General features: G+C 34.8%; 1 protein-coding gene across 3 annotated transcripts; it reads right to left on the bottom strand.

Annotated features, from left to right (window-relative positions):
* LOC127074921 (alpha-glucosidase) lies at window positions 1-21657 on the bottom strand. Of its 3 annotated transcripts, XM_051016348.1 has the most exons (6): window positions 21395-21657; window positions 20584-21302; window positions 20251-20481; window positions 19527-20173; window positions 18761-19447; window positions 1-297 (listed from the first exon to the last, which is right to left on the bottom strand). In XM_051016348.1, exons 1-6 carry the CDS (start codon window positions 21655-21657, stop codon window positions 112-114), a joined length of 2733 nt encoding a protein of 910 aa, XP_050872305.1. In that variant the 3' UTR covers window positions 1-111. The 3 variants fall into 3 exon arrangements, with proteins under 3 accessions (XP_050872305.1, XP_050872313.1, XP_050872301.1); XM_051016356.1 differs by lacking the exons at window positions 18761-19447; window positions 19527-20173; window positions 20251-20481; window positions 20584-21302; window positions 21395-21657 and adding exons at window positions 1071-1717; window positions 1835-2065; window positions 2172-2890; window positions 2970-3223 and having other exon boundaries at window positions 1-984; XM_051016344.1 differs by lacking the exon at window positions 1-297 and having other exon boundaries at window positions 18420-19447.
* Between the last annotated feature and the right edge of the window lie 2333 nt (window positions 21658-23990).

The raw sequence follows: 23990 nt of genomic DNA, 5'->3' as shown, positions 1-23990 counted from the left end.
TAAACATCAATAATACTCATATTATTTCATAACCGTGTACAACAATATTATTCAATGACTATTTTTGATACAGAAAATAACATTACAATATTACACTCTCAAAGTTCCCTTCTACTTTCTTTCAGCGTCAAGCTTAAATTCCTCACCAATAAGCTGTTTCAAATTTGAAAGTTCTACAATAACAAACTCAGATGAGTTTTCAGCATTTGTCTCCAAAACTCTCTCCCTCATTGAAATCTTTCCATTATTCACAACTCTCATCACACTCTTATTCTTAGGTACCCCCAAGAAAGTAACCTTTTCAATGATCCATTTTTGGTCTAAAGCAAATTTTCCATTTGTAACATTTGATCTAACAGAAACACTAGTATTATTCAATTCACCATAAAATCTAACAAATGTCCATTGCTCTTTTGCTTCTAGATCAACGGCCTCGCCATCATCCAAATAAACCTGTCCATAACTATTTCCAGTTCCATTAAAAACAACCACAAGTTGGAATGAGGTGTTCCGCGCCGCTTCCGTTGTCATTGCTTCACCTTGTAAGGCCAAAATGTTACCTTCTCCAACATGCACATTTATGTGATCAGATGGTGCATCAAGTTTGACAGTTTTGCCAGATTCTGCACTCACTGAATTTGAGAGATTAAAGAGATCAAACCAATTTCCTTTAGGAAAGTATGCATCAACCGTGGTTGCACCGGATTGTAGCACAGGCGAGACTAGAACTCCTTTGCCTAGTAGAAACTGTGAGTTTATTTCATATGTTGCAGTATCCTCGGGGAACGAAAAGAAAAGCGGCCGCGCAATTGGTGTCCCGTTTTTACTTGATTCGTACATTAGTGTGTAGAAATATGGAAGAAGGCGATAACGAAGGCCGAGCACTTTTTTAGCTGATGCTGCAACTGAATCCCATAGGTAAAGCTCTTGCCTGTTGGAGTTTTTATCTGAATGATCTCTAGCAAAGGGGTAAAAGGCCCCCAACTACATCAAGAAAAATAAAAAGTATGAGATCTTGCGGTAAATTTACGGATACTAGCAAATTTTGTGGATGAATAAATGTTTGTTACCTGGATCCAGCGCTGACAAAGTTCTTCATTTGTGTTACCTTGGAAGCCACATATATCTGCTCCAACCATTGGAACTCCAAAGATTCCAAAGTTCAATATTGTTGGAATTGAGTATGCTAAATCATTCCATGAAGCAGCATTATCTCCTGTCCAATGAGCTGTATACCTGCCAGAGCTTACAAAAGTTGACCTACTCAAAATGAATGGCCTTTTACCAGTTACATTCACTAAGGCCTTGTTTGTTGATTTGGATTCTAAGAGTCCATACAAATTATGAGCATCATACTCCGTGATATTACCATAATGTATCGCTGTTGCTGGCACTGTTCTATCGTTAATCGGTCTTTGACCTCCATTACTGTTAATTTTGTATGGAGGGTTGTCAAGACTAGAATCTTGGTTGTTAGGAGAAGTTATGAAATTAGCTAACTCATTCATGTCAAGCCAAAGACCATCAAAAGCGAGAAGTTCCCTAAACAATTTGATTTCTTCACCCCAAAAGTCTTGGCTCTTAGGGTTAAGAAAATCAGGATAGTAAACTTGTCCAGGCCAAACTTGACCTTGATAATTGCTTCCATTTCTCTTTATGTAGATATCAGCTTTCAAGCCTCGAGTATAGGTTTCGTATGTGTCATTGATACCGATACCTGTGTACAAAATTTGTCTCAAATCAATCACATATGCCACTATTGCTGCTATTCTACAACACTTGAGTAGAGTAAGTTAAGTTTCAAAGATATTTTATGGTGTTTAGAATGAAGTACCTGGATCTATAATAGGCACATATTTTTGACCATTTTTGTGAAGTGTGTCAACGAAAGTCTTCATCTTATCGAGCGGAAAATTAACAGGATCGAGTGTGAAATCCTTATATGCATCCATGTAATCAATATCTGTCCACATAACTTCCAGAGGTATACCAGATTTTGAATAGTTCTGTACCACTTCTGTGATATCTGTTACATTCTTGTAGCCATATCGACACTGATGAAAACCTTCACAAAGAGTTAAAAACATCGACGCGGATCAGCATATGATTTTGATATAATGAATCAGCATGAATAGAAGGACTAAAAAGGAATGAAACATTGTTGGACTTACCAAAAGACCAATAAGGCATAGGAGCAGGCCTACCAATGAGTTCAGTGTACTGTTGCAAAACCAACTCAGGAGAAGAACCAGCAAAGAAATAGAAATCAAAAACACCGCCAATCGCCTTATAAATAACACGATCACCGCTATAAGCAATATCCATTCCATTACTATTAAGAAGCAAAACACCATGTGTGGTTCCATTTTTCACTTTTCCATCTGATGAACCCTTCCTCACATCCAAATAAAATGGGTGAGAGCCATAAAGGTTGACATTAACACTGGAACTAGGAACATCTGCATTCCAAAGAGTGAAATTTTGGCCTGCTTGCAACTTAAAGGTACTCTTAGTATGCTCTCCAAAACCATACAGAGAAGACCTGTCTGAAGGTAGAGAGGTAGAAAGCTGCAAGTACTGATCTTTAAACACGAGAAACGTTTCGGGGTTTGAAGGGTCTTGTGGCGATGTGTTGAAGAGTGTGTCATTGGAGGATTTGCGAGTGATTGTGAATCCAAATGGACTTGTGTTGTTGAGTGTGAAGATAAGGTCTGAATCTGGATGTGTGAGTGTGTATGTTGAGTTTTGAGGATTTTCGTCTAGAATATGGTGAGATACAGAAGAAGAAGAAAAAGATGACGATTCTCTAGGAATCACTTCTTGTGGAACTTCCCATCTTTGATTATTTGAATCAGTGATCCTTACTCTTAATCTATCCTTGGTCTCAAAACTGCAATTCAGAGTTGAAAAAAAAGTCAATAATTATGTTTGTTGAGACAAGAAAATAACAGTAAACTATGATTGGTTACCTGACAGTGAGGTTGAGGAGTTGAATGTCGGTTCCAAAAACTGAGGAGGAATTGATGAGTTTAAGGTTAGCAGTCAAAGAATTTGCTGTTGTGTTATTGGTTACGTTAGTGATTGTGTAGCCATAACCAACTGGTTCATCTGCTACAGTTTGAGATACGACTATGCAAAAAATGAAACAGAAGATTAAGGTTTGAATTCTAGGACTTGTAATCATTTTGATTTTTTTGATGTGTTTGAGGAAAGAGAGATAGAAAATCTTTATATAAGCGAGCAATAATGAGGTGGCAATAAAATCTTTTAAGAGAATAATTATTTAGTTAGTCCAATAAATAATCTATTTAATTCCTCCGTTACATAAAAAGTTATTTAATGAATTACCGTTACTTAAAGAAATTATTTAAAATTTTACAATTTCTTTTTTTGCTTCTAACTGATTTCTTTTTCGCTTTTAACTAGTTTAAGGAAAATTTTATTTTATTTAATTAATTTTTTGCAACAATTATGTAATAATATGATATAACTTAATATTAAATTTATTAAATAATTATGTAAAATTATTTTATACTATCTTTAATCTAATAAATTTATTTTAAAAATCATATAAAAATCTTCATCTCATAAATTTATTTTAAAATTCATATAAAAACCTTTCTCTCACTCCTAACTACTAATATGGCTATCGAGGTCAGACACTAACTACCATTATTGCATTCAATTTCATTGATGGTATGTTGGGTCGAGTTCCTCTTAAATCAATTTTAGCTTGTTATTTTTCAACTAGGGAATGAAAAAAGTTATTTTTTATTCTAAGCTTTGATGTGTTTGAAGAAAAAAGGATATAAGGAATAATGAGGTGGCAATGAAATCTATTATAAAAAAATTTAAGGTAATGCTAATATGTGCTTATAGAACACATGTTTAAGAACAGACAATTTGTTTTTGGAAATTGTAACAAATTTTATTGATAATTTATAGTTAAATATTTATTGTTTTCTAATCCCAAACCTTCCATTTGTAGCATTATCCAAATATATTCATTCGGTCAATCCAATAGGTAATCCATTTAAGTTATCTCTTACATAAAGAATTATTTAATGAGTTAGATCCAATTTATCAATTACTTAAAATGTTATTTAATGGATTAGATCAAATACATTTTATTTTATAAATACAATGATTCATATTTTATTTTTAAGACTTTACAAAAATAAATTTACTTTTAACTAATTTTAAGGAAAAATTATTTTATTTAATTAATTTTTTTAAACTCACAAAAATATATTTTTTAAATATCATATCATATCCTCTCTCTCTCTTTTCTCTCACTCTCACACACACAACTAATGTGATTGTGAATCTTACACACTAGCTACTTTCAGTGCAATAAATTTCATCGATGGTGTTTTGGGGCGACCACAATCCTAATGTACAACATACCCATTTACCAAGGGCTAAGCCAAGATGGGAAATATCCACACACACTTTTCAGACTTCACTATATATCTTTTTTGGACTCAATTATTGACTTGGACGTTAGAGTGATAACCTTGTAGGTCTACTTTCGTGTAAGTTTATTAGGTTAGTTCACTTTTTGTTTTAAGTAATTTTGTGAAGAGTATAATAGGTGCTCTCTTTTATGAGTTTTTATGCATTTGTCACATTTGCATGATTGCTTTTTGATAAGTTCTGACACGAAAAAACTAGAGCATCATCTTAACCTCAATTTCCAGCTAAGTCTCAAATGCAAAATAGTTTACAAGGATTGATTGTTCATGGAATTATGGCACACATGGAAACAACTAGAGGACTGAAGTGCAGAATGAGTTGGAAACGAGAATGTATAAGAGCAAGCACTACAAGACAAAGATCTACAAAATTTGTCCGGCATAAAATGGCATGCATTATGTCTGGATGCGCAGCAGACCTGCTGCAATATGTATTGTCCCATGCATGCTGGAACTTGTATTACCTGGAGCTAATTCAAATGAAATGAGAAAGAGTGTGTTATGATTAGTGGGCAAAATCCACAAAATATCCACAAGGCCCATGATCTAGTTACAATACAAAACCCTAAATGTTAGAGGGTACAAAAGCAACCTCTTGGAAAAATAGAGAGAGGTTCAGAAGTTGTAAACTTGAGAATTACTTTGAAAATATCTTACTAAATAATAAGAAGAAGATTCAAACAATAATGAAGAGTTCCTTTCATTTCTCCATCCATTGAAGAAGCGATGAGCATTCTGGTGTGACAAAACTTGTCCCCTTCTGATTGAAAGAGTGCACGAAATAAAGTGTCATACTTAGATTTATATTTTGTTTTCATTTGTGTTTAGAAAATTTGAATGTAAGAACTTGTGTTGCTGTATTTCTTTTGTTCATCATGAGCTAAAACTCTTTATGTCGAGCAGTGTGAAATTTGATGAAAGTTAGTATTTTTTGTTAACATGGTGTGATTTGAAGTGATGCATTTTACTATCTGAAATAATGTTATAAATACTTTTCTTTGCTTGATCACCTTAGAAATAGATAAAAAAATTATTAAGGGTTGAGAAATTCTTTAACTAACGGATCTGTAAATATGGTTAAAAATAGTATGGTATACATATTCACTAGATTAGTCATTTTAGAGATAAAGAGCTACAATCATAAGAGAATTATAAAATGTAAAAAGACATACTTTAATGTTATTGTGAGACCTCGAGAGTTGTTCCTTTGAGTTATTGCATATGCCTTGATGTTATAGACATACACCATTAAATCACCTCCTGTCTCATCTGTTACGACATATCTCATCAAAAACACACAAAACATGAACTTCATTAGATTGATTTAACTTCTTCATCGTCATTTATCATTTATTGCATTCTAACCTAAAACGGTGACAATCCATTATTATTGTTACCCTTTTGCTCATGGCTATTCACAAGGTTTTATATGAGAATCAACTTAAATTATCACAATCTCTGTGAGATTAATATTTTTTCTTTTATATCATTTGCTACTATCTAACAGCGTATACTTTTCAAGTATCTCTTTCTTTGAAGGGACTATCCGGTGCCAAGACATCACCCTATCTAGTAGATACGAGAGAAGAAATATAGTCAACTTTGAACATGTTGTGGGCAAGATCAGAAGTCATTTCCATATTATCCCCCTCAGAAAGATTTTGAACAGAGGATAAATCCAATATCGAAACGATAATAACCTCTTCCTCAAGAGTGCATGGAAGCCAAGAAAAGAAAATATCTGATATCTTTTTTACGAAAGGAAGAATTATATTAAGGAATGTTTTGAGATTTAGGGTCTGTTTGAAACACTTTTCAATTTTAGTTCTTAAAATTTGTTTTTCAAATCTATTTTAAAAAACTATTTTTAAGAAGAAAATTAACAAAAATAGTTCTACAATAGATTCCATGATTTTGATGATAACAAAGGATGAAACCAAAAATGGCACCCTAACGAAAAGTTTCTAAGTGTGCAGGGTTCTAAAGAAAGAAGAAATAAATCTGATGATGTCATCAGATGCACAACAAGATCAGATGCAAAAACTGCAAAGTATCAGAAGCATCTGAACATGAAGTAAAGTCTAGAAGCTCTGACTCTGAACAAATGCCTTCTGTAAATTCTGAAGTTATCAGCGATTTCTGAACTCTCAAGAGATAACATCAGAAGCCAGTTTCTCCAGATACACAAAGACTCTAATCAGAATTGTTAATCATGATGAAGTAACGTTTAAGCCAAGTTAAAGTTCTGCAAATGGATTTCCTCAATTAGAAAGAGACGTTAATCTCCACTTCCAAGAGAAAAGATACTAATTGTGGTAAGTAGTCACTTCCAAGAGAAAAAGTCTAATGCAGAAGCTATTAATGGAATGGCGTAATTACATCTCAATATCCAACAGATTCAACGCTACTTCAACTCTACTTCAACTCCTATAAATAGAGAAGAAATCTCATTCAGTATATACGAAGAAATCACTAGCCAAAACTATACTGAAATCATATCACGCTCAAGAAAAACATCTTTGATCTTCAAAGATTTTCACTAAGCTTTTGCTTATCAAGTGAAAAATTTGTTCTTAAGTTTGTAATATTTGCTTTCTTAGAAGCACTCTAGATTACACATCTTGTATCTTTTTTTATTTGATTTCCTCAAGTGACTCTTTGTAGTCTGTAGACTTGAGAGGACTAAGAGATTTTCTTTTCTCTTAGGGGTTGTTTGTAATCTTTCAAGATTAGTGGATTAAGTCCTTGTTGAAGGCGAAATCACCTTGGCCGGGTGGACTGGAGTAGCTTTGTGTTATAAGCGAACCAGTATAAAATCATTGTGTGATTTCATTTTGCAAAAGCGCTTATTTTTCAAACAATTCAAACCCCCCTTTCTTGTTTTTCTCACCTTCAATTGGTATCAGAGCCTGGTTCTGTTATTGATTTTCAAATCAAACACTTAACCGTGTAGAGAGATCCAGTGCGAGAAAAACAATGGCCCACTCAAATGAGAAAGATTCTTACAATGCCAAGCCTCCTGTTTTTGATGGAGAAAAGTTTGATTACTGGAAAGATAGAATCGAAAGTTTCTTTCTTGGTTATGATGCTGACCTCTGGGACATTGTCACAGATGGATACAAACCTCCAACCTTAAATGGAGCTGAAGTTCCCAGAAGCAAAATGTCAGAAGATCAGAAACGTGAGTTCAAAAATCATCACAAGGCCAGAACAATACTTCTAAATGCTATATCATACAACGAATACGAAAAGATCACCAACAGAGAGACGGCTAAAGATATACTTGACTCTCTGAAGATGACCCATGAAGGAAACTCCCTAGTCAAGGAGACGAAGACTCTGGCGTTGATCCAGAAATATGAAGCCTTCAAGATGGAAGATGACGAAGCTATAGAAGCTATGTTTTCCAGATTCCAAACTCTTATTGCAGGTCTTAAAGTGCTAGACAAAGGATACACTACTGCAGATCATGTTAAGAAGATAGTCAGAAGTCTGCCAAAGAAATGGAGACCAATGGTTACTGCTTTGAAGCTATCAAAGGATCTGAACAATATCAGCCTTGAAGAACTTGTTAGTTCTCTCAGAAGCCATGAGATAGAACTAGAGGAGGATGAGCCTCAGAAAAGGAACAAGTCAGTGGCGCTGAAGTCCAGACCTGAAAGACGGAAGTCAGACAGAACCAAGGCTCTTCAAGCAGAAACTGCAGACACTGATGACTCTGAGCCTGAAGACTCTGATGATGAAGAAGAGCTGTCCCTACTAACCAGAAGAGTTAAGCAACTCTGGAAAAGAAGGAACAACAACAACTTCAGAAGATCAAGACCCAGAGGGGATAGATCAGAGTCAACTTCAAAAGGTAAACCTAATAAAGATATTACTTGTTTTGAATGTAAAGAAACAGGTCATTATAGAAATGAATGCCCCAAGCTGAAGAAAGATAACTCTAAGAAAGAAAGCTTCAAGAAAAATGCCTTCAGAACAAAGAAGGGATTAATGGCCACCTGGGACGATAGTGAATCAGGATCATCAGAATCTGACTCTGATGAACAAGCCAACGTAGCATTCATGGTTACCACATCCAGCAGCTCAGATGAAGAATCTGAAGAGGTATTTTCTGAACTTTCTAGATCTGACTTAGAATCATGTTTATCAGAAACTCTTACCTCTCTTCAGAAATTAAAACAAAAAGTTAAAAGCATTAAAGGCCTTCTTAAAGCAAAATCTGAAGAATGTAGTGAACTTGAGACAACAATTCTAGCACATGAAGATACAATCAAATCTTTAACGTTAGAAAGAGATGGAGCTAAAACAAAAAGCTTAAAATTAGAAGAAGCGTTGTCTCAAGCACCACAAACTTCAAATGAAATTATTTATAAATATGAAGAAGCCTTTCAGAAGTTTCTGAAGAATGGAATAGATAGGAGTATTATGGCATCCATGATTTATGGAGTAAGTCAGAATAATAAAAGGGGAATTGGGTATGATTCTGATTCTGATAAAACTTCTACCAGTAACCAGCTTAAATCTCCTTTTTCATATCATTACACACACACACAAGAACAAAAATTTAAGAATGCTAGAAGACCCAAAGTTGTAAGAAACTCTGGGAAAACTAATCTAAAAGGACCCAAGAGATTCTGGGTACCGAAAGATAAGATTATCTATGTTGCAGATATCCTATGCAGCAAAGTTCAGACACCAGTCATGGTACCTGGACTCTGGATGCTCGCGACATATGACGGGAAGAAAGTCTATGTTCCAAAGCCTGGAACTTAAAGACGCTGGCTTCGTAGGCTTCGGAGGAGATCAGAAAGGAAGGATCAGAGGCTCCGGAACTATTGGTAATGGTACTCTTCCCTCTATATCTGATGTTCTTTATGTAGAAGGATTAATGCATAACTTGTTATCCATAAGTCAATTAAGTGATAACGGTTATGATGTAATCTTTAATCAAAAAACGTGTAAAGCCATTAATCAGAACGATGGCTCTGTCCTTTTCACAGGCAAGAGGAAAAACAACATTTATAAAATAAATCTTTCTGATTTAAAAGATCAAAATGTTAAATGTTTAATGTCAGTTCACGAAGAGCAATGGGTATGGCATAGACGCTTAGGCCACATTAGCATGAGAAAACTCTCTCAGCTAACTAAACTTGAGTTAGTCAGAGGCTTACCTAAACTGAAGTTTTCTTCAGATGCTCTGTGTGAAGCTTGTCAGAAAGGAAAGTTTTCAAAAACATCTTTTAAAAAGAAAAATGTTGTTTCCACCTCCAAGCCTCTGGAGCTTCTTCACATTGACTTATTTGGTCCTGTGAAAACAGCATCAGTCAATGGAAAGAAGTATGGACTTGTAATCGTTGATGATTACAGCCGCTGGACATGGGTAAAATTTCTAAGGCACAAGAGTGAGTCTCACTCTGTATTCACCAGTTTCTGTTCTAAAGTGCAAAAAGAATTTGACTCTAAAATTGTTAGAGTCAGAAGTGATCATGGTGGAGAATTTGAAAATAAAGATTTTGAAGAACTATTTGATTCTAATGGAATATCCCATGATTTCTCCTGCCCTAGAACTCCACAACAAAATGGAGTTGTAGAGAGGAAGAATAGGACACTCCAAGAAATGGCCAGAACCATGATCAATGAAACAAATGTAGCAAAGCACTTTTGGGCAGAAGCTGTAAATACAGCGTGTTATATTCAGAATAGAATCTCTATTAGACCTATTCTGGATAAGACTCCCTATGAACTGTGTAAGGGAAGAAAACCCAACATTTCTTATTTCCATCCTTTTGGATGCATTTGCTTTATATTAAATACTAAAGAACATCTAAACAAGTTTGATTCCAAAGCACAGAAAGGTATTATGTTAGGATACTCAGAACGCTCTAAAGGCTATAGAGTATACAACACAGAAACCAAAATTGTGGAGGAATCAATTCATGTTAGATTTGATGATAAGCTTGACCCTGAAAAGTCAAAGCTAGTTGAAAAGTTTGCAGATTTAGAGATCACTCTGGTAGAATCTAAGAAAACTCCAGAAGCAACTGTCACTCCAGACTCTGAAGAAATTAAATCTCCAGAAATTCCAAGGAAAGTCAAGAGTCGTAGCAACGTATCTGAAGATTTGATTTTGGGAAACAAAGATGAACCTGTTAGAACCAGATCTACCTTCAGAACTTCTGAAGATATTCCTCTGGGACTAGTGTCTCTGATTGAGCCTACGTCCTGTGATGAAGCTCTTCAAGATAACGATTGGGTGGCAGCTATGCAAGAAGAGTTAGATCAATTCTCCAAGAATGATGTCTGGGATCTCGTTCCTAAACCCAGAGGCACTCATGTCATTGGAACCAGATGGGTTTTCAGAAACAAACTGAACGAGAAAGGAGAAGTTGTCAGAAACAAAACACGACTGGTAGCTCAAGGTTATAGTCAACAAGAAGGTATTGATTATAATGAAACTTTTGCTCCAGTCGCAAGGTTAGAATCTATTCGTCTTCTTGTATCATTTGCTATTAATCACTCTATAAAATTATACCAAATGGATGTCAAGAGTGCATTTCTTAATGGTTATATTTCAGAAGAAGTGTATGTTAATCAACCTCCTGGCTTTGAAAACTCAAACTTTCCAGAACATGTTTTCAAACTTAAGAAATCCTTATATGGACTTAAACAAGCTCCCAGAGCTTGGTATGAACGTCTGAGCAATTTTCTTCTGGAACAAAATTTTATCAGAGGGAAAGTTGATTCTACACTCTTCTGTAAAAATCATGAAAATGATCTCATGATATGTCAAATTTATGTTGATGACATTATTTTTGGTTCTGCTAATATCTCTGTTTGCCAAGAATTTTCTAAGTTAATGCAGGCAGAATTTGAAATGAGTCTAATGCAAGAACTAAAGTTCTTTCTGGGAATTCAAATCAATCAAACTCCAGAAGTCACGTACATTCATCAAAGTAAGTACATTAAAGATGTTCTGAAGAAGTTTGATATGTCTGAATGCAATTCTGCAAAGACTCCCATGCATCCAACTTGCATTCTGGAAAAGGAAGAGGTAAGCAACAAGGTTTGTCAGAAGCTCTATAGAGGTATGATAGGCTCTCTTCTCTATCTGACTGCTACTCGTCCTGATATTCTCTTTAGCGTTTGTCTTTGTGCCAGATTCCAATCAGATCCTAGAGAATCTCATTTAACAGCTGTTAAGAGAATTCTTAAGTATCTGAAAGGAACCCCTAACCTGGGCCTGATGTATGAGAAAACATCAGAGTATAGGCTTTCTGGTTATTGTGATGCAGATTATGCAGGAGATAGAATAGAACGAAAAAGTACATCTGGAAATTGCCAGCTTCTGGGAAACAATCTAATCTCCTGGGCTAGCAAAAGACAGTCAACTATCGCTCTATCAACTGCAGAAGCAGAATATATCTCAGCATCACTGTGCACAACTCAGATGCTCTGGATGAAACATCAGCTAGAAGATCTACAAATCTTTGAGAGTAACATTCCTATCCTTTGTGATAATACTGCTGCTATTTGTTTAAGTAAGAATCCCATTCTACATTCCAGAGCCAAACACATAGAAATAAAACATCATTTTATTAGAGACTATGTTCAGAAAGGGATAGTAACGCTGAAGTTCATTGATACAGAACATCAATGGGCAGATATCTTTACTAAGCCTCTAGCTGAAGATAGATTTCTTTTCATCTTAGAAAATCTGAACATTAAAAATTGTCCTGAGTAAAATTTGGCTCTGAACATGTAAAATGAGACTCTGATAAAAACAAATACACTTCTGCCTCTGACTCTGATACTTCTACCAAGTTAAGAAGATATCTGAGTTAGAAATCTTCAGAAATCCTTTGGTATTCCTGAAGATCAGAAACATCAACACGTGGGGAACATGCGTCTAACCCTAGAACTTCTAGACAGCTGTCAAAAGAAATCAAAGGTCAGAACGCTTGAAATCTCCTTGAGCAGTGTGCTTACTGTTGGGATTAGACATTCATTAATGAGCTGTAATCATTTTTCCCCAAACGTGCTATTTTGGTTTTTGTGCTAACGCTGGTATGTGTGTCGTTTTGCATGTGTTTTTACCCTTAGTATATAAACACTTTTCTCACATTTCACACACTTATCACTCTCACTCACTCTTAAACCCTAAACCCTCTCTCGAAGTTTTCTCTGCAACCCTCTCAGTTCTTCATCTTCTTCATCAATCTTCGTCATGAATCCTCAAGAGCAAGCAGTTTTTAACTTCTCCCAACAAATGGAAGCTGCTTCTAACCCTCAAACCTCACTTCCACCACAAACAACCACCACACCCTCTGAAACCCAACCACCTGTGATTCAACCATCTGAACCTTATATCACTCCACCACTTATTCCCGCTGTACCTGGACCAGACTCTGACCCTTTAGACCTAAATCCATTATATGCTTCTTCTCCTAGTCTTCAACCAGACGCAGATTCTGAACTTCAAGCAGAATCTGAACCTCAACAATCTGAACCTCAACAAACTGAACCTCAACCTCTAAATCTCAGCCCTCAAAACTCTCCACCTCATTCACCTGAATCTGAACCTAAAATTATCATACCTACCCTTGAGGAGGCCATTATACAGGTTGCAGAAGCTTCAGTCCAGAAGATCAAGTCTCTGGCTAAAAACTCTGAAGTAAGTGATGATCCTAAATCTGTTAGGACACACTGGAACAGAGTCATTAGTTGGATGACCTCTGAGTCTTATAGGCTGAAGAGTATCTCTGAACAAGTCAGAAATGGCTACATCAGAGACTCTGAGGAAAGACTCCAAGAAAGACTGGCCAGAGAAGCTGAGGCCAAGAGATTAGAAGAAGAAAGATTGGCTAGGGAAGCTGAAGAAGAAGCTAAGAGGTTGGAAGAAGAACGCCTGGCAAAGGAAGCAGAACTTCTAAGGATTCAGGAAGCTGAAGCCAAGGCTAAGGCAGATGCAGAAGCCCAAGCTGCTGCTGAAGCTGAAGCTCAGCAGGCTCTGATTCAGGGGGAGTCTTCCTCTGCGATCCCTCTGATTCTTAACACTCTGAAGGAGATCAAGCAAGATCAGAAAGAGATCAAGCAAGATCAGAGTGAGCTCCGGGCAAGGATGGACAAGCAAGACGCTCTGAATGAAAACCTCCAGAATATGTTTGCTATGCTACTACAGAGACTTCCTCCTCCTCCAAACCCTTAGGCACTTAGGATTTCTTTTGTTTGCCTAGTGTTTTTGCTTCTGTCTTTTCTTTTTTTTAGCTCTGATATTTCTGTTGAATCTGATGTTTTGACTGCTGCTTGCCTTTGTGCTTTTGTTTAATGAAGTGTTTTTCTCTCTATTATTCTTTTTATTTTTTATGACTTTTTGATTATGCCAAAAAGGGGGAGAAATTATTAAATAGCTCTGATGAAAACTATGTCTAAAACCTTAAGCATTCTGCAACAATTGTAGAAATAGTTCTGATATAAATAGTTCTGATTAAATAATAGCTCTGATTAAATAACTCTAACATTAAAATTAAGAAATTGCAGAAAGTTTTCAGAAATCTTATTGCTTGGAAAGCTCTGGTAAGAATTTTTGAACTCCCTAGTACTAACTCAGGGGGAGCTTTTGTTTATCTGATCTAATATTTTTCATGTTTCATCTGATAATTTTATTTGTTTTGTCATCATCAAAAAGGGGGAGATTGTAAGAACAAAAATAGTTCTACAATAGATTCCATGATTTTGATGATAACAAATGATGAAACCAAAAATGGCACCCTAACGAAAAGTTTCTAAGTGTGCAGGGTTCTAAAGAAAGAAGAAATAAATCTGATGATGTCATCAGATGCACAACAAGATCAGATGCAAAAACTGCAAAGTATCAGAAGCATCTGAACATGAAGTAAAGTCTAGAAGCTCTGACTCTGAACAAATGCCTTCTGTAAATTCTGAAGTTATCAGCGATTTCTGAACTCTCAAGAGATAACATCAGAAGCCAGTTTCTCCAGATACACAAAGACTCTAATCAGAATTGTTAATCATGATGAAGTAACGTTTAAGCCAAGTTAAAGTTCTGCAAATGGATTTCCTCAATTAGAAAGAGACGTTAATCTCCACTTCCAAGAGAAAAGATACTAATTGTGGTAAGTAGTCACTTCCAAGAGAAAAAGTCTAATGCAGAAGCTATTAATGGAATGGCGTAATTACATCTCAATATCCAACAGATTCAACGCTACTTCAACTCTACTTCAACTCCTATAAATAGAGAAGAAATCTCATTCAGTATATACGAAGAAATCACTAGCCAAAACTATACTGAAATCATATCACGCTCAAGAAAAACATCTTTGATCTTCAAAGATTTTCACTAAGCTTTTGCTTATCAAGTGAAAAATTTGTTCTTAAGTTTGTAATATTTGCTTTCTTAGAAGCACTCTAGATTACACATCTTGTATCTTTTTTTATTTGATTTCCTCAAGTGACTCTTTGTAGTCTGTAGACTTGAGAGGACTAAGAGATTTTCTTTTCTCTTAGGGGTTGTTTGTAATCTTTCAAGATTAGTGGATTAAGTCCTTGTTGAAGGCGAAATCACCTTGGCCGGGTGGACTGGAGTAGCTTTGTGTTATAAGCGAACCAGTATAAAATCATTGTGTGATTTCATTTTGCAAAAGCGCTTATTTTTCAAACAATTCAAACCCCCCTTTCTTGTTTTTCTCACCTTCATAAATCACCTCCTGTCTCATCTGTTACGACATATCTCATCAAAAACACACAAAACATGAACTTCATTAGATTGATTTAACTTCTTCATCGTCATTTATCATTTATTGCATTCTAACCTAAAACGGTGACAATCCATTATTATTGTTACCCTTTTGCTCATGGCTATTCACAAGGTTTTATATGAGAATCAACTTAAATTATCACAATCTCTGTGAGATTAATATTTTTTCTTTTATATCATTTGCTACTATCTAACAGCGTATACTTTTCAAGTATCTCTTTCTTTGAAGGGACTATCCGGTGCCAAGACATCACCCTATCTAGTAGATACGAGAGAAGAAATATAGTCAACTTTGAACATGTTGTGGGCAAGATCAGAAGTCATTTCCATATTATCCCCCTCAGAAAGATTTTGAACAGAGGATAAATCCAATATCGAAACGATAATAACCTCTTCCTCAAGAGTGCATGGAAGCCAAGAAAAGAAAATATCTGATATCTTTTTTACGAAAGGAAGAATTATATTAAGGAATGTTTTGAGATTTAGGGTCTGTTTGAAACACTTTTCAATTTTAGTTCTTAAAATTTGTTTTTCAAATCTATTTTAAAAAACTATTTTTAAGAAGAAAATTAACAAAAAATTGTTTGATAAACTAATTTTTAAAAACTCTTTTAAAAATATGAAAATGAAAAAACTTGTTTGATAATCTAATCTTTTGATAGTATTTTAATAAGAGAATAAAAATGCATATTTTGTCATTTATTTTTAAAATCTATTTTATTGTATAAAATATTACAAACTTAAGAAAATTAAGTGATATTTGATCGAATACAAATAATTGGGTTAAACCAATTTTTAATTTTATAAATCACATAACACTTGTTTGTAATAATAATAAGAAAAAAACAAGTAAAAAATGGGATTCCACGTTTAATAGAAAAAAATTATATAGTGAAAATAATTAAGAAACACAAAAAAAAATTAAGTAAAATAAATAAACATATTTGAAAATGTTATTTATACAGAAAAAGAGCATAAATAAAAGAAATAACATACTCTTTCAAATACGTTTTTCTATTTTATTTTTAAAATATAAAAATTATTAAAATTACATTAATATTATTAATGAAAATTATAATTTTTTATATTTTTTCGTCAAACTTTATAATACTAAAAACTAAAAAGTAAGAAACAAAGCACAACTAAACTGATTTACTTTTTTGCTTTTAAAAACTGAAATTAAAAAAGAGTTTTTAAAAATATTTTTGCAAAATATTATATTCAAATAAATTTTTAAATTTTTAAATTTTAAAAACTAAAAAAGAGTTTTTAAGATACATTTCAAACATAGTAAGTAAAATTTAAGATGAGAGTTGTATTACTTTATTTTATCAATAATTTAAAATAAGTAACTAATACATTAATTGTACATGATTTTATCACGTGTTAGTATGTTGTTCTCATAAAAAGGAGTAGTATTTATTCTTTTAACTTGTTGTCCTTATGTCAATCATTGAAGACAAAACTTATAGTATGTAGCCAAACATTATGATAAGATTGTGGTCCGCCCATAAGATTAGACATTGCTGTCGAACTGAATGAACGATGCAAATGCTGCCGTCATCTAGCCACGTGGCATGGGTTTGTTGGATTAGATGGAAAACATTCAAGAAGTCAAATTTATTTTTGATAAATGTCACTTTCTATATCTTAAAATAAATATCATATACTACACTTTCACATATATTAAAAAAATATAATAAATAAAAAAAGAAAATAATAATTTTATTAAATTATTTTTATTAATTATTGATATATTTGAATTAACATTAAAATAAAATAAAAAAATAAATTAAATTAAAAGTATTAATTAAAAAATATAATTAGAAAATCAAAATTAAAACTACATTGATAATTTAAAGTGATAAATATTTTCGAACATATAATTTATTTTTAAAGATGATTACTATCTCATGTCTTATTTCAATTAGGCATGAAAATATAATTCATACCCACTCGCATAAATCCACTTGAATCCGTCTGGAATTTGATGATTTTTTTTTTACTTTAATTGAATTTAAGTTTGAGAATGAGTTTTTTTCAATTATAAAATATAGAGGCATGTCAGATAATGAGGAAACTAATCCCGACCTCTAATCGGTTCTCGAACCGATCTCACTTATTTTATTATATACTTTATTATTATTTATGTTTTTTTTATAAGAGATAACTCAATTTTTAGATCCAATAAATAATTAAAGTATATAGTCTATAAATTAATCAAATATACGATGATAATGATACTTTAGTTATGATAATTTAGAATATAAAATATGTATTCAATACTTTGATAGTTTAATTTATATTTGCTATTCAAAATATTTGAAATGTATATATGAATTTTTTTTTTATTTTTTTAATTTTATTATTTATAATGTCATTTGGTATTGGAAAAAATAATTTTTTTTATTAAAAAAATTTAATTTCATCAAATGATGTCGAAGCGAGAATATTCGAATACAACCTAAACTTGTTTAAGATAATTTTAGATTTTAATTCTCCATTCTGATTGACGATTATAATGAAAAATAAAGATTATTTAGAAATTTGAATAGGTAAAAATTATCTCTGATCCATGTTATCATGCTTAATTTCAATAAATCTAAATTTTGTATTATAAATCGAGAGCAGTATTTATACGTTGAATTTGTATACAATCTTTTAAGATGTCCAATACTGATTTTTTTATAAAATTTTGTCTATTATATGCTTTTTGGCATAAATAGTTATAAATAATGTATTTTTATGGTGTATTGAAATACTATGTCAAAATTTAAGTTTTTAAATAGCATTATTTTATTTTTAATGATCAAAACAATTAATTTTTTTAGTATAATTCAAGATAAATAATAAAATTATTTTTAAAGAGACTTATTTTTCATTTGTTTCAATTAATTGTTTGAGTGGTAAAATATATATTATGAGAGTAAGATATTATTATCTTTGTTCTTTATTATAAAAAGAGCTAAAATTTTATAGGTGTTAAGAAAAATGGTAATAACAATAATTTTATAAAATATAGAGATGTAATAAGAGAAAAAAAATAAATTTATATTTTTCAATTCTACATTAAATAGAGATGGCTTTATAAAAAGTCTAATGTGAAAATTTATAGAAGTCTTATATTAAAATATTACAAATACATTTATTTTAAAAAACTATACAAATATAAAAATGGATTTTATATTTAAGTTCATAGATAGTACTAACTTATTGTTATATAGTATACAATTTATAACAAGGAACTCTTGAAAGAAGTAAAAAAACTAGATTGCATTCTCAAACTTCCTTTCTATCTTATTTTTGTCTCCACCTTAAATTCTTCACCAATAAGCTGTTCCATATTTGAAACTTCCACAATAACAAACTCAAACGACCTATCAAATTTTGTCTTCAGAACTCTTTCCTTCATTGAATTCATTCCATTCACAACATTCAACTCACTCTCACTCTCAGCCAAATCAATTCTACTTAACCTCTCATTCTTTGGTATCCCCAAGAATGTAACCTTTTCAATGATCCATTTTTGGTCTAAAGCAAATTTTCCATTTGTAACATTTGATCTAACAGAAACACTAGTGTTATTCAATTCACCATAAAATCTAACAAATGTCCATTGCTCTTTCGCTTCTAGATCAACGGCCTCGCCATCATCCAAATAAACCTGTCCATAACTATTTCCAGTTCCATTAAAAACAACCACAAGTTGGAATGAGGTGTTGCGCGCCGCTTCCGTTGTCATTGCTTCACCTTGTAAGGCCAAAATGTTACCTTCTCCAACATGCACATTTATGTGATCAGATGGTGCATCAAGTTTGACAGTTTTGCCGGATCCTGCACTCACTGAATTGGAGAAATTGAAGAGATCAAACCAATTCCCTTTAGGAAAGTATGCATCAACCGTGGTTGCACCGGATTGTAGCACAGGCGAGACTAGAACTCCTTTGCCTAGTAGAAACTGTGAGTTTATTTCATATGTTGCAGTATCCTCGGGGAATGAAAAGAAAAGTGGGCGCGCTATAGGTGTCCCTTTTGTGTTTGATTCGTACATTAGTGTGTAGAAATAAGGAAGAAGGCGATAACGAAGGCCGAGCACTTTTCGAGCTGAAGCTGCAACTGAATCCCAACGGTAAAGCTCTTGACTGGTGGCGTTGTTATCTGAATGATCTCTTGCAAAGGGGTAAAAGGCTCCTAACTATACATTGAAGAAAATAAAAAGTATAAGATATGCATAATGCATATATGATTATGCAGGCAATGATGAAAATACTTACCTGGATCCATCGTCGACAAAGTTCTTCAGTCGTGTCACCTGAGAAGCCGCATATATCTGCTCCAACCATTGGAATTCCAAAGAGTCCAGAGTTCAATACTGATGGAATTGAGTATGCTAAATCATTCCATGTAGCAGCATTATCTCCTGTCCAATGAGCTGTATACTTTCCCGAGCTTACGAAAGTTGATCTACTCAAAATGAATGGCCTTTTACTAGTTATACTCACCAAGGCCTTGTTAGTTGCTTTGGATTCTAGTAGTCCATACAAACTGTGTGAATCATACTCGGTTATATTACCATAATGTAAAGATGTTGCTGGAACCGTTTTGTTGTTAATAGGTCGTTGAACTCCGTTACTGTTAATTTTGTAGGGAGGGTTGTCAAGATTTGAATGTGGAGTGGCATCAGAAGTTATGAAATTAGATAACTCATTCATGTCAAGCCAAAGACCATCAAAAGGAAGAAGTTTCCTAAATAATTTGATTTCATCACCCCAAAATTCTTGACTATGAGGGTTAAGAAAATCAGGATAGTAAACTGGTCCAGGCCAAACTTCACCTAGATAGTTGATTCCATTTCTCTTTATATAAATATCAGCTTTTAAACCTCTAACATAGGTTGCATATGTGTTATTCACATTGATACCTGTGTACAAAATTTGCCTCAAATCAATGTCATATGCATAAAGGCTAAAAATACGCTATGGTCTTCGAATTAGGTACCTGGATCCAAGATAAGTATGTATTTCTGACCATTTTTGTGAAGTGTATCGACAAAATTTCTCATCTTATCAAGCGGAAAGTTAACAGGATCGAGCGTGAAATCTTTATATGCATCCATGTAATCAATATCTGTCCACATAACTTCAAGGGGTATACGAGCTTTTGCATAGTTGGTTACCACACCTTGGAGATCACTTACATTCTTGTAGCCCCATCGACACTGATGAAAACCTTCACAAAGAGTTAACAACCATGCGGATTAGCATAGGAATTTGATATAATGAATCAGCATGAATAGAAAGACAACAAAGAATGAAACATTGTTGGACTTACCAAAAGACCAATAAGGCATAGGAGCAGGCCTACCAATGAATTCAGTGTACTGTTCCAAAACCAACTCAGGAGAAGAACCAGCAAAGAAATAGAAATCAAAAACACCACCAATCACTTTATAAGTAACACGATCACCGCTATAAACAACATCCATTCCATTACTGTTAAGAAGCAAAACACCATGTGTGGTTCCACTTTTCACTCTTCCATCAGATGAACCCTTTCTCACATCTAAGTAAAAAGGGTGAGAGCCATACAGGTTCACATCAAGATTGGAACTACCAACATCTTCATTCCAAATAGTGAAAGTTTGGTTTGGCTGCAACTTGAAGGAACTCTTTGTGTGCTCTCCAAAACCATAGAGAGAAGCTCTTTTTGATGGCAGAGAGGAAGAAAGTTGCAAGTATTGATCTTTGAACACTAGAAACGTTTCAGGGTTTAGAGGGTTTTCTGGTAAAGTGTTAAAGATTATATCTTTGTTGGATTTGCGTGAGATGGTGAAACCAAATGGGGTTGTGTTGTGGAGTGTGAAGATAAGGTCTGAATTTGGATGTGTGAGTATGTGTTTTGAGTTTTGAGGATTTTGGTAGAGAAAAGAGTGAGATAGAGAAGAAGATGATGATGAAGATGAGTCTGTTGGAATCAGTTCTTGTGGAATTTCCCATCTTTTGTTAAGTGAATCAGTGATTCTTACTCTTAATCTATCCTTGGTCTCAAAACTACAATTAAGAGTTGAAAAAAGTGTTATTACGATTATATGTTTGCGTGCTGATGAGACAGGAAAACAAAATTGTAAACTATAATTGGTTACCTTGCAGTGAGGCTGAGGAATGGAATGTCGGTTCCATAAACAGTAGAGGATTTGATGAGTTTAAGGTTAGCAGTGAAAGAATTTGATGTGGGGTTATTGGTTACAGTGGTGATTGTGTAGCCATAACCAAGTTGTGAATCTGCTACGATTTGAGATATGATTATGCAAATAATGAAACAGAAGATTAAGGTTGGTAGTGGAGTAGTTTGAATTCTGGAATTTGTAACCATTTTGCTTTTAGATGTGTGTTTATGGGAGAGCATAGAAAATATCTTATACAAGTATGAAACACTAGGCGTGTTCGGTTCCGGACCCGCATGATGCATATATTAGTTATAACTGCTTAGACAGTAATATTTAGTTAGTTTGGGTTGTTATAATTGCTTTTGACAGTTATAAATAGTTAGAAACTAACCATTTCATGTATGCTTTTATTGAATAAATGAAATTCCCCCTTCCTATCTCTACTCTCTATTCTCTCTCTCTCTACATTCTCCATCTTTTCCCTATCATTGGTATCTAGAGCCTGTCGACCTCGGCCACACCATTCATGGTAGAAGCGACGCGACTGCAGAACGCCATTCGTGAGGCGGAGGAACGCATCATGGCGATAGGGGAGCCATGTATCACGAGGCAAATTCGTGAATTGGAGAATCGTTTCGAAACTCAATTCACCAATGTGCAAGAAGCCATGCGCGGAATTGGATTGCAGATGTCGGAGTTAACGGCGGCACGTCGCCATGGCGGCGCCGGCGACGGTGCAACTCGACCAGCAACGCGATTAACGCGTCTGGATTTTCCAAAATTAACGCGATTAACTCGACCAGCAATGCAAACATTTTTTTTCGTTGGATGGAACACAAGAAGGGGACAAGGTCTCGATTGCGAGTATCGCTCTTGATGATAACTCTTTTCGTTGGTTCCAAAGTCTAGAACAGGGATCGAATGGCCGATTGACATGGCCGAATTTCACCGAGGCATTGAAGATGCGATTTAGCCTCGAGTTCGATTCACCTATGGAAGAACTCAAGAAATTGGTGCAAACTAGGGGTGACAAACGGGCATGCCCGCCCCGCAAAAGCCCGTAAAAAAACGGGGCGGGGTGGGGCGGTCATAGTTGAGGATGTGGGCCTAAAACTTAGACCCGCCCCGCAAAAAAGTGAGGGCGGGGCGGGGAAAACCCGCGGGCACTGCCCTCTTTAAGCCTAAAAATGCAAAAATTTATGTAAATACACGTGCCCGCAAAAGCCCGCGAAAAAAATGGGGCGAGGCGGGGCGGACACATTTGAGGGAGAGGGCCTAAATCCTTGGCCCGCTCCGCACAAAAGTGCGGGCAAACGGGCATGCCCAGCGGGCCGAGCCCGTTTTGCCATCCCTAGTGCCAACTGGTTCGCTGGAAGCATATCAGGAATCGTTCGACAATCTGGTGGATAGAACAGCGTTGACAGAATCTCAAAAGCTCCAGTGCTATTTGGGAGGCCTTCAACAAGAATTGTGTAATGGTGTGAAGATGTTCGCCCCGTGTACGGTGTTGGGAGCTACTCGTATTGCAAAGTTGTAAGAACGAAGCTTGGATTTGTTGCAGAAACGGTTGGTGCCTGCAAATCGAACCCAAAGTTCTTGGAGTGAGAAGAAGAATACAGTTTCTAACACCTTTGACAAGAAAGTGATGCCTCAAGAGAAGAAAAGGGATTGCCGAAGGTTCTCAGAAGAGCATTTTGGGAAAGCCGGCATATACGTTTCAGAAGAAACTTTCCTCTAAAGAAATGGATGAACATAAGGCTCAAAACTTGTGTTTTTTCTGTCATGACAAATTCTTTCCTGGACATGATTGTCCCCAGAGAAAAAAAATGCAAGTTTTCCTTATGGAAGTTGGGGAGGAAAATCAATTAGACTCAATTGAAGTTAATTTTGTTTCTGAGGAAGTGTCTAATGAGCCTATTCAAAGTGTTGATCCTACTGTTTCTCTTAATGCCATTCAGGGAGACTCTTCTCATCCTATGATGAGATTGATTGGCTGGTTGGGCAAAAAGAGAGTTCATGTACTCATAGACACGGGCAACACTCATAATTTCATTAGCCAGAAATTATTTTAGGAGGGGCTTAATATTCTACCACCGATGCATCCCTTACGGGTAACTGTAGCTGATGGCGGGCTTATACATGGTGCAGGACGGTGTGAAGGCATCAGGTTAAAGCTTCAAGGGTATGACTTTCTTACTGACGCTATTGCTATACCATTGTCTAGTTGTGATGTTATATTGGGCATGCAATGGTTAAGGCAATGGGGTGTCATACAATGGGATTTCACCAATATGGCTATGGAATTCTCTATGAATGGTATGAATGTGAAGTTGCAGGCTATTAAAGAAAATAAAAGTAAGGTGGTTTCTGCTTCTAAATTGCATCAATTAGTGGTGGAAGATAGCGCATGTTACATGCTATAGCTACTACCTTGTTCAGCAGAGGCAGTGTGTTGTTCTATGACCACTAAGGAGCTAGAGGATCATGTGATGACGATGCATAGAAAATCCGTTTTACAGGAGTTCCAGGAGGTCTTTGAAACACCTACTGAGCTGCCACCCTTTAGGGGTAT

The sequence above is a fragment of the Lathyrus oleraceus genome, chromosome 1 (assembly GCF_024323335.1).
Source record: "Lathyrus oleraceus cultivar Zhongwan6 chromosome 1, CAAS_Psat_ZW6_1.0, whole genome shotgun sequence".
In the NCBI taxonomy this organism is placed as follows: domain Eukaryota; kingdom Viridiplantae; phylum Streptophyta; class Magnoliopsida; order Fabales; family Fabaceae; genus Lathyrus; species Lathyrus oleraceus.
The sequence above is the reverse complement of the archived record's forward strand: the minus strand, read 5'-3'. Positions and strand labels throughout refer to the sequence as shown.

Coding starts and splice junctions, on each gene's coding strand:
- LOC127074921 (XM_051016344.1), bottom strand. CDS start 21,657: ATGCTCTCCCATAAACACACATCTAAAAGCAAAATGGTTACAAATTCC. Junction 21,303..21,394: donor TTCCTCAGCCTCACTGCAAG/GTAACCAATTAT, acceptor TCTTAATTGTAG/TTTTGAGACCAAGGATAGAT. Junction 20,174..20,250: donor CATACTTATCTTGGATCCAG/GTACCTAATTCG, acceptor TTTTGTACACAG/GTATCAATGTGAATAACACA.